Below are 10,756 nucleotides of genomic sequence, written 5' to 3' on the forward strand. Positions count from 1 at the left end.
CTACACTGAATTTTTTAAAGGAACACGTGAAATCAAGCATACTTACTATAAAAACACAAAAATAAACAAAAACACACCAAAAAATAAAATAAAATCATGCGTACAAAAAAACTAAATAAAAACATGCAATTTTTTTTAAATAAATAAAAACATGCCTACAAAAAAGAAAAATAAATAAAAACCATGCATACAAAAATACAATAAAAACATGCAAAAAAATCTAAATAAAAACATGCCTACAAAAATCTAAATAAAAACATGCCTACAAAAATCTAAATACATAAAAACATGCATACAAAAAGAAATCTAAATAAATAAAAACATGCATACAAAAAAATAAAAATAAATAAAATTATGCATACAAAAATAAAAAATAAAAACATGCCTACAAAAATAAAACTAAATAAAAACACACATACAAAAAAATAATAAAAATAAATAAATAAATGCCTACAAAAACTAAAAATAAATAAAAACATGCCTACAAAAAAATAAATAAATAAAAACATGTGAAAAAATTAAAATAAATAAAAACATGCCTACAAAATATTAAAATAAATAAAAACATGTGAAAAAATTAAAATAAATAAAAACATGCCTAAAAAAAACGAAATAAAAATGCGCATACAAAACACTAAAAAGCCAAAAATGCATACAAAAACAAAAAAGCAAAAACAGACAAAATAAAACACAAAATAAATACAAAATAAAAACATAAAACAAAAATACAAACAAAACAAACAAAAAAAGCATGAATACAAAAACATACCAAAAAAGTATACAAAAACATGCATACAAAAAAAAAACTTAAAACATGCATGCTAAAAAATTAAAACATGCATATACATACACACACACAAATAAACAAACATAAAAATCATGCATCATCTTCGCACCATTGTAACTTCACAGTACTTTTAGACTAAGTTTGAGTTTCCATGCAAAAAATACTGTGGCTCTATCCTGGTACATATCTACCATACTGTTTAATTACCATAATCATATACCATGGTATGTTACTGTAAGGACCTTCGAAAAATAAGTTATTGCCATAATATAATCTCATATGGTAATTCAGCAGTATCTTGAAATATTTAACAGAGAGCTGAAATTCAGAAACTCCAAGGTGCTTTCAAAATACCATGGTACAGTTTTGGACACCATGGTATTTTTTTAAATGCCCTTAATTCAATGAATATTTTACATCAATGTGAAAAGAGTCAAAGACTCACTTGAGGTCGACGAGGATATGTTTCTGCGTGACCTTCCTCTTGCAGAGGAAGCCGCTCTTCATCTTCACGCTGTAGTTGATGTTGTGGAAGCTCACGGTGGCTCCTCGCCGGGGCGCTGAGGACGACATGCTGGTGGACACTGGTGTCCTGGACACATGATTCTCCAGCTCTATTACTCTGGTCAGCTGAACCGCCGTTTCTTCCATCGCAAACCCTGAGGAACAGAAAACCCTCAGTGTGAACGCAGTAAATCATTACATCAGATCAATCTGTAACATCAGCTTTATCAAGAGCTTCAGTCTGATGAAAGATTCTCAACATACCTGATCAACTCATTAGCATATTCATGAGATGTTAGGCGCTTCAAAAATACAGGTATTGCCATCATTCAATGGGATAAACCATGATATTTACGAGATGCTTTCAAAAAATACCATGTTTTGGACACTCATGATGATACACCATGGTATTATTGAAAACCCCTACTTACATTTTATTAATACTTTATGGTATTTACATACCAACATTAATATAGTAATCAAAAGCAATACTGTTTTACTGTTTTTGAAACGCCTAAACAGACTACAGAACTTGTTCCGTCACAAACAGCGCTACTTTATCTAATTGTGATGAGCCAAAGCGCTACTTATGTCATTTCTCATCATGTTTATTCATTTCTAAGCGAAAATGATGCAAAACTCTGTTAAAATATCTCTCCACAGCCTTCGCAATTCAATACAGTCCAGAACAATCGAGCTCGTTTTGTTTGAACATCGGAAAAATACCAATTAATCATCGATTATCGCAGACGCGATTCAGAAAAGCCGCATTTACACTCACCTGAAGCAGAGCCTATCCGCAGCGCGCGCGCGTCTGTGTTTTATGTGAGGAGTGAGTGTGCACGCGCGTGCGCGCTCTGTGTGTATGTGAATGAGGTTTCATAAACAGACACGAGGCGCGTCACACGTGTTACAATGACCGGAGTGACATTATATATAGCTTATGTATATCAGCATTACATACAAACATCATCAGCATGTATAAGAGAGTTTTTTTTAATTACCATGTTAAATATCATGGTGCATGAGTATCAATATATGAATATATTGTGGGATTATAATCTTTTGGGACACGTTCATAATGTATGTATATATAATGTAGATATGCAGGTGTGTGTGTATATGTATATATATATATATAATCAACATTATAGTCTTAAAATGTCATTAAATTAATAATGGACACATCGTTTGGATTGTTAAAAGATGACAAAGTTGAAATATGATTCATAACAATACAGATTATTTAAATTGTCCTAAAAGTTTTTTTTTTTTTTTCAGGCACAACAACTGAATTTGACTTGGGACTGATAAAGTGATCATTTAAAAACAGATGAAAAAGTGAGGTGAAAATTTTAGCTGAAGTGGAGAAAAATGTAAAGAAATGGTGACTAGCTAAATCATCTCAAATCACACGTTCCCCTATACAAATGTCTTATACAAGTCTTGATGTTAGAAATAAAAGTTGTCTATTCATCAACTACTCATTTATTTACTTCTGCTTTATATAGCCTACTCATGTTAACAATATAAAGGTCAGCATTTATATAGTCTACATAAGCATATCTGTTAGTCTTCGGATATTAGAGCAAGACTCTTTGGAAAAATGAATCATAAATACTGATTTTAAACTGTTAAAATAATTCCACCAATCAAAGAAATTACATGAAATAAAGAACAAATGAAATAAAATTATGAAACGAAAAAGCATTAAATTATGAAACGGCTCTTCCTACGGGTTTATTGTCCCCCTTGACAAGTTATACAACATTCTGTTTGACAAACTCACGGCACCTGAACTCTGCCCACATAAACTTTATAACACAAATACTCACTGCAGGTCAAAACTGAGGGGGAAAGAAATAATAAAACCAATGACAAAGCATGAGTTTATGATGTTCATCTCTCCTCTGTTCTATATGCAAATACACAACAACGACTGTCAAAAGGAAAAGAGACTTGAGACATTTTTATATAACCACATGATGGTACAGTATCTCTCCTGTACTCTGAATATTTTGGATTCATTTGCCTATCTGGTTAGTCTGGAATTATTTAACAAACCGCATTGCAAGCAACCATCTGTCTCTCTGCATTAGGGTTTCACATTAGAGCATTGCTCAGTTCTGTCTCTCTTTATCTGTGGCCACACACACACACACTTTAGAGAGTCCCACCCACATACACGCATGAGGAAAAGAAATGAAAACGAAACTGTTTGCTGAGTCCCTTTAACACTGAGCTCCTCACGCAAATGGCAGAGAAGGACCCACTTGTGTGCTCAATTTGCCTCCAGGACCTGCAGGAAAACAGCTGCCCTCAGTGTAAACACAACTCCTCATCAGATCCGGATGAATCCGTAGCTTCAGTTGCAGAGCGACTAGAGAGGACAGGACTTCAGACGGACACAGCTGAGAATGGCCAGGCTGAAGATGTGGAGTGCGACTCCTGCACTGGTATCAAGGAAAAAGCCGTCAAGACTTGTCTGGTGTGTTTGGCGTCTTACTGCGAAACTCACCTCAAGATGCACAACGACCTGAGTGCAGGGAAAGCGCACTTACTGGTGGATGTCACTGGACAACTCCAGGGAAAGATGTGCTCCGAGCATCATAAGCTCCTGGAGGTTTACTGCCGCACTGACCGCCAGTGCATCTGCTGCCTTTGCATGCTGGACATGAACCATAAAGGACATGACATGGTTTTGGTCGCTACAGAACGAGCAGAGGAACAGGTATTGGGTTTGAGTCCGATGATGTACAAGTTTTAGCATGAAGCATTTTAAACAACTTGTTTGGGAATTAATTGGGTTCATAAACATGATTCTGATGATGGATTTTCGTTATGGATTTGGTTCCACCTCTACAGAGCAGATGTTGCTCAAAAAAAGGCTCTTCAGAACAAATGCATAATGACTAAATGACAATGACAATAAGAGAGATATACCTAGTTTCAAGATGCCAGCTTAGGCACAGCAGGTTATGACACCTAAAAAGCAGTTAGTGTCTTTGTGATACCGCAGTCATTTTCAGTGATGCTTGAATGTAAAGAAGGATTGAGGAAGTAAAACACTGGGGGGCGTCTCAATCGGCCCCCCAATTCAACCATAGTGGACGATATCGAGTGCACTCACTCTATCCCACATTGCTCCACAATAACGAGTGTACAACTGATGTACGCTCAATGGCTGTCCGAATTTACTCACTTGTTTTCATTCACTCCTTCAAGTGAACTGTATTAGAGGACTAACATCGGGAATAGTGATTCAGGGTTTAAGCTGAGATTTCGGATTCAGCCAAGTAGTGGGCCATTTTAAGGACTGTCACAATCACAAAATCAGTTCAAAACATTCGCTTCCTAAAAGTCCCACAATGCACCATGAAAACCAAGGAGCGTCAATGCTAATTTTGTTGCCTTAATAGAAATTCTGAAGTGTGAAGGATATGACTCAATGACATGATATAGATGTATAAAAACTATTATTTAATTATATTTCAGCATAAACATACATTGATAGGCAGGTAGTGAACATAATCCAACTATCATTTATAATTAATTTACAACTGAAGTGTTGCAGGGATGTGTAACAATCAAAGTATTGATTTCAAAGCTAATAGCATTACAAAAAAAGAATGTGTCCCAATTGGTGTCCCAATGTGTAGTGAGCCAGGGTGCTTATCATTGTACACTACATAGCAATTCACAACCTAGGGAGCTGATTGAGACGCACCCATGGTCTTGAGTCTTGTTGTCCAATGATTCCCAGAGGCAGCTGGAAAAGTCCAAGCAGATGGTTACGAGTCGAGAGACTGAGCTGAAGGAAATCCAAAAGGCTGCAGGTACCCTCAGGGTAAGTTTGTGGCTCATTTAAAAGTGAAATAAGTTTCCAAACACTTTCTTTTATCTTAGATTAAAATACAATTAAGCCATTTGTTGACTTCCTAAAGTGAGTTGAAACAAACAATGGAAGATGGGATAAAAAATAAACACAAATGCTTGAAATTCTGAAGTACATCTGACTACATGTCCACTGACAGAATCTGACTCAAGCCACAGAGGAAGAAGGTGACCGGATCTTTACCGAACTGCTTGGCTTTATACGGAGAAGCCACAGGGAGATGATTGCGCTGGTCCAAACTCAGATGACCACGGAGTTGGACCGAATTCAGGGACATTCGGAAGGTCTGCAACAGGAGATCTCAAAGCTGAGGAGGAAACAGTCTGAGCTGGAGCAGCTTTCACATACTGATGATCACATCCATTTCCTCCAGGTAACACAGGAGAGTCCAATCCTGCTCCAGGAAGATCACTGTCCTGCAAAGTTTAGCTCCAACACCAATAAAACTCACTTGAATCAAGGTAATCAAGGTCTTCAGAATCTTTTAGGCAGGTATGTTGGGACAAGTTGGAGCTAAACTCTGCAGGACGTTGGCCCTCCAGGACCGGGATTGGACACCCCTGAGGTACAGTAACACTACCACAGCTAAAGGCAGACCAAGACAGGCATTAGTCTTGAAATAAAGCATGTATTATAAATTATCAACAAATGGTATCAAAGTCTTTCAGCTAATGGGGACTGGGTTGCTAAGGACTCAAGCTCAGGGCTTGTTATCGGAGGGCACTGCAAGACACTTTGGATAAAAGTGGATATCAGAGGACTAATTGTTAATCTGTTGTAGCACCCTTACCACCACTCCTAATTATCTCCAAATCTTGTAGGAGGTCCAATCTCGCTGGCTGACTTCTCAGTGTACTGACTTTCCCAGCTTAACCACTAATCCACAGTTCTCTTTTGGAGAAGTGATCAAGTCCCTCTCCTCATTAACAGCACAAATAGAGGACATTTGGAGACTGGAAATGACCAAGATATTCTCAGCAGGTAAAAAGTAATGTTTTATGAACAAATTTGGTCCACATAAGTGGTTGCCAGTTTTAATTTAACATATGAGAGTAATACTAGATCTTTGTGGTCAAAATTTCCATCCATCCAAGAGCAACAAGTACTCCCAGAAGTTGCATAGCAGCGAGTCACTGATCTAAGAATTGGTGGATTTCAGCATCTTTATCTAACTTAATGTAGGTGGGCTGAAGTCAAAAGTAGTGCATTGCTACACTTTAAAAATTAAAGGTTTCTATTTGGCATCAATGGATCCAAGAAGAACTAGCACAAAAGTTTTTTCATGAACCCAAAATTGTCCTTCTATTGCATTACTATGGAAAAAACCCTTTTGGAACCTTTATTTTTAATAGTGTAGTTCTGCATGGAATCTGTACCCACGGAATCCTATAGAGACCCCAATGGGAAGTGATGATAGAAAAAACATGAGATGGGAGGAAAAATTATATTTCAATGCATATGCATTCCTTCACACTTTTGCGTTCCCCCACAAAACTCTACACAAAGCTTCTCAGGGAAGTGCAAATGTTTTTTGAGTGACCTCAAAAGTTCCTCTGTAATTTTTCCACTCATCTCATATCTTTTCTATGTCCCCTTAGTGCAGTGATGGTCAACACTAGCCCTTGCCGGCCACTGTCCTCTAGAGTTTAGCTCCAACCCTTATCAAACACACATGAAAAATCCAACCAAACTCTTCAAGATTGCTTGAAAACTACAGGCAGGTGTGTTTGATTAGGGTTGGGGTTAAACTCTGGAGGGACAGTGGCACTTGAGGGCCAGAGGGTCCTGTCTAAGGGGCTACATAGTACTTCACAGAATGCTTGTGATTTACAAAATCCTACACCTCGCAAAAAAATCAGCATATTCCCAAATAACCGATCCATTCTCTCACACCTCACATCTCTCTAGTGACTGCAGAGAAGATCCTACTGCCGCTAGAACCCAAAACGAGGGAGGAATTTCTACAGTGTAAGTCATTCTTTTTGCTTACATTTCAAAAGAACCAAAACTTCACAATGAAAGGCAAAGGTACAATAGGAAAATCCCTATCCCCTCCATATTGCTTAGGTCTGATTTTTTCCCCAAACAAGTTCATGGAGTGCCGCTAGCCTGCAGAGTTTAGCTCCAACCCTGATAAAAACTCACCTGCCTATATCCTTAGTGATCCTGAAGACGTTGATCAGGTGTTTGATTAGAGTTGTAGCAAAACTCTGCAGAACAGTGGCACTCCAGGACAGACATCTCCCATTCCTGCTTTAGTCCTGGATTGTTTACTAAGGTGTCATGACCGGCTCAAAGACGTGACAAATAAGAGGAGGACTAGTAGATTGGTAAGGGTGAAAAAGACTGATTATTAACTTAAGTAGAAAAATATATTAAACAGAAAATTGCTTATCAAAATATCTCCAATTTCTGTCTGACACATGGTGTAAAAATATCAGACAGAACCAAATTCAAAGTAACAACAAAGGCAAAATAAACACGAACAAAAACCAAACAAGCTAAATTTAAGCAAACAATTTACAACACCCTCATAATAATACAAGCTTCCCCGCATTCTTGAACGCTTCCATTTAATAAAGGAAAAAACATTTTCTCAATTAGCCTGAACAGGTAGGTACAGATTCTCGCGATGAGTCTCCCAGCCACACCCACCGGTCGACAACAGCAGGAGTAACGGGAGACCTGTCACAAAGGATACAAATCATTTTCATTCTTCCTTCACATTAAGTTCTGTTTTACATATTAAGACAACTTACCAGGCCCAGCACCAGGCCCCCATTCCTGTGTCCTACTCCAGACCGAGAACGTGATTTTAGCTGAAGGGGACACCCTCCCTGGAACACAATTTCAACCGAGGGGTATCCCCATGGAATGTGATTTCAACCAAGAAGGATCCCCCTGGAATGCGATTTCAACCGAGGGGTATCCCCTTGGAATGTGATTTCAACCGAGGGGTATCCCCCTGGAATGTGATTTCAACCAAGGGGTATCCCCTTGGAATGTGATTTCAACCGAGGGGTATCCCCCTGGAATGTGATTTCAACCAAGGAGGATCCCCCTGGAACGCGATTTCAACCGAGGGGTATCCCTTTGGAATGTGATCTCAACCAAGGAGGATCCCCCTGGAACGCGATTTCAACCAAGGGGTATCCCCATGGAATGTGATTTCAACCAAGAAGGATCCCCCTGGAATGCGATTTCAACCGAGGGGTATCCCCTTGGAATGTGATCTCAACCAAGGAGGATCCCCATGGAATGTGATTTCAACCAAGGGGTATCCCCATGGAATGTGATTTCAACCAAGAAGGATCCCCCTGGAATGCGATTTCAACCGAGGGGTATCCCCTTGGAATGTGATTTCAACCAAGGGGTATCCCCTTGGAATGTGATTTCAACCGAGGGGTATCCCCTTGGAATGTGATTTCAACCGAGGGGTATCCCCCTGGAATGTGATTTCAACCAAGGAGGATCCCCCTGGAACGTGATTTCAACCGAGGGGTATCCCCTTGGAATGTGATTTCAACCGAGGGGTATCCCCTTGGAATGTGATTTCAACCAAGGGGTATCCCCTTGGAATGTGATTTCAACCAAGGAGGATCCCCCTGGAACGTGATTTCAACCGAGGGGTATCCCCTTGGAATGTGATTTCAACCAAGGAGGATCCCCCTGGAACACGATTTCAACCGAGGGGTATCCCCTTGGAATGTGATTTCAACCAAGGAGGATCCCCTTGGAATTTGATTTCAACCAAGGAGGATCCCCTTGGAATGTGATTTCAACCAAGGAGGATCCCCTTGGAATTTGATTTCAACCAAGGAGGATCCCCCTGGAACGCGATTTCAACCGAGGGGTATCCCCTTGGAATGTGATTTCAACCAAGGAGGATCCCCCTGGAACGCGATTTCAACCGAGGGGTATCCCCTTGGAATGTGATTTCAACCAAGAAGGATCCCCCTGGAATGCGATTTCAACCGAGGGGTATCCCCTTGGAATGTGATTTCAACCAAGGGGTATCCCCTTGGAATGTGATTTCAACCGAGGGGTATCCCCCTGGAATGTGATTTCAACCAAGGAGGATCCCCCTGGAACGCGATTTCAACCGAGGGGTATCCCCTTGGAATGTGATTTCAACCGAGGGGTATCCCCTTGGAATTTGATTTCAACCAAGGAGGATCCCCTTGGAACGCGATTTCAACCGAGGGGTATCCCCTTGGAACACGATTTCAACCGAGGGGGATCCCCCTCCGGAACGTGATTTCATTTTGTTACCCCCCATATCCTGGCGCCAGGCCTTCCACTTACTATTTGTGTGAGATCCAAGTAAGTGTGCATACTTTGGTCTTGGTTGAGCTTTGCTTGGGTTTTGCATTTTCACCTTGTTTCTCATCTCCCATCAGTTCTAGTTTCCTTGAGTCTGGACCCAAACACGGCCCATAGGAACCTTCGGTTAATGGAGCAGAACCAGGCTGTGGATTGCAGCATTGAGCCCCAGTCGTACCCAGAACATCAGGACAGATTTGAGTGGTGGGCCCAGGTGCTGAGCAAGGAAGGTCAGACTGGTCGCTGCTACTGGGAAGTAGTCTGGACCGGGCAGTATGGCGCTGACATCGCAGTGTCCTACAAAGACATCAGCAGAACTGGACAAGACGATGACAGTGGGTTTGGGTACAACAAACGATCCTGGAGTTTGGACTGTTCCATATTCAGGTATGCACTAGTGCACAATAACGAGGAGGTGGAGATCAATGTACCCCTGTCCCACCGGATTGGGGTGTATCTGGACCACCGGGCAGGACTGCTGTCCTTCTACAGCGTCTCAGACACCATGATCCTCCTACACAGAGTCCAGACCAGGTTCACTCAACCCCTTTATCCAGGATTTGGGCTCTTTCAGGGCTCAAGTGCAAAATTTTGTGAACCAAAAGGCGGTGGCTCACCGCAAGTAGTTGACAGACCCAAGAACAACAAAAGTATGAATCAAAGACCGAGAAAAACAGCGAGGAGAAACAAGTATCCCAGATGTGGAAAGCAAGATGCCAGCAGTCCTGAATAGAAAATTATGTTAAAGAGATTTTTCTGTCCCAAATTAAAAATAAATCAAGGGGTAAATAGCATTACCAACAGTGCTGCAAAAATGAAAACTCGGTACTAAAGCTTCTGTTTAGGTCTGATTTTTTTGATAGCTTGACACTTTAGAGAATCTGTTTTTACGGTACTACATTTACATTTTTTTATTTAGTGCTTTAGCTTTACATACAAAACTGCTCTTGATGTGCATATTTATGATTTATTATGATTTATGATGTCTTTTGATGTTAAATGAAGGCAAGAACTTACTTTTAATAGATGTATGTATATACATGTTTCCATTAAAGGGATAATTCACCAAAGGATGAAAATTCTGTCATTATTTACTCACCAAAAATGACTAAAATTTGTTATTTTCCTTGTACAAAGCATCATATTAATGGAACATAGCACACAATTCATGATATGGACACTTATCATGGTGATGCTTGACAACCCCTGCTCACCATTTGCCCAATAAAGACTTCAACACAGACAAA

General features: G+C 39.9%; 2 protein-coding genes across 2 annotated transcripts in view; one reads left to right on the forward strand and one right to left on the reverse strand.

Moving 5' to 3' along the window:
* abcg2a (ATP-binding cassette, sub-family G (WHITE), member 2a) overlaps positions 1-2,108 on the reverse strand; it is a 22,500-nt gene extending 20,392 nt beyond the window's left edge. Inside the window, exons 1-2 of the mRNA XM_067370708.1 lie at positions 2,073-2,108; positions 1,233-1,446 (exon numbers count right to left, since the gene is read on the reverse strand). Coding sequence (XP_067226809.1) covers positions 1,233-1,438 — 206 coding nt within the window. The 5' untranslated portion in view covers positions 1,439-1,446; positions 2,073-2,108. The remainder of the gene's footprint in view (positions 1-1,232; positions 1,447-2,072) is intronic.
* A 1,400-nt stretch (positions 2,109-3,508) lies between these two features.
* ftr92 (finTRIM family, member 92) lies at positions 3,509-10,657 on the forward strand. Its single transcript, XM_067371066.1, has 6 exons — positions 3,509-4,022; positions 5,055-5,138; positions 5,326-5,559; positions 6,008-6,167; positions 7,095-7,154; positions 9,587-10,657. The coding sequence occupies exons 1-6, from the start codon at positions 3,546-3,548 to the stop codon at positions 10,240-10,242; spliced, it is 1,671 nt and encodes a 556-aa protein (XP_067227167.1). The 5' UTR covers positions 3,509-3,545; the 3' UTR covers positions 10,243-10,657.
* Positions 10,658-10,756: the final 99 nt, after the last annotated feature.

The sequence above is a fragment of the Chanodichthys erythropterus genome, chromosome 20, assembly GCF_024489055.1.
Source record: "Chanodichthys erythropterus isolate Z2021 chromosome 20, ASM2448905v1, whole genome shotgun sequence".
Lineage (NCBI taxonomy): Eukaryota > Metazoa > Chordata > Actinopteri > Cypriniformes > Xenocyprididae > Chanodichthys > Chanodichthys erythropterus.

Bases quoted from the DNA above. Each gene is read 5' to 3' on its own strand.
- ftr92 (XM_067371066.1), top strand. From the start codon at position 3,546: ATGGCAGAGAAGGACCCACTTGTGTGCTCAATTTGCCTCCAGGACCTG. The intron at 5,139-5,325 runs GTAAGTTTGTGG...GTCCACTGACAG, and splicing joins AGGCTGCAGGTACCCTCAGG to AATCTGACTCAAGCCACAGA. The intron at 5,560-6,007 runs GTAACACAGGAG...CAAATCTTGTAG, and splicing joins ATCACATCCATTTCCTCCAG to GAGGTCCAATCTCGCTGGCT.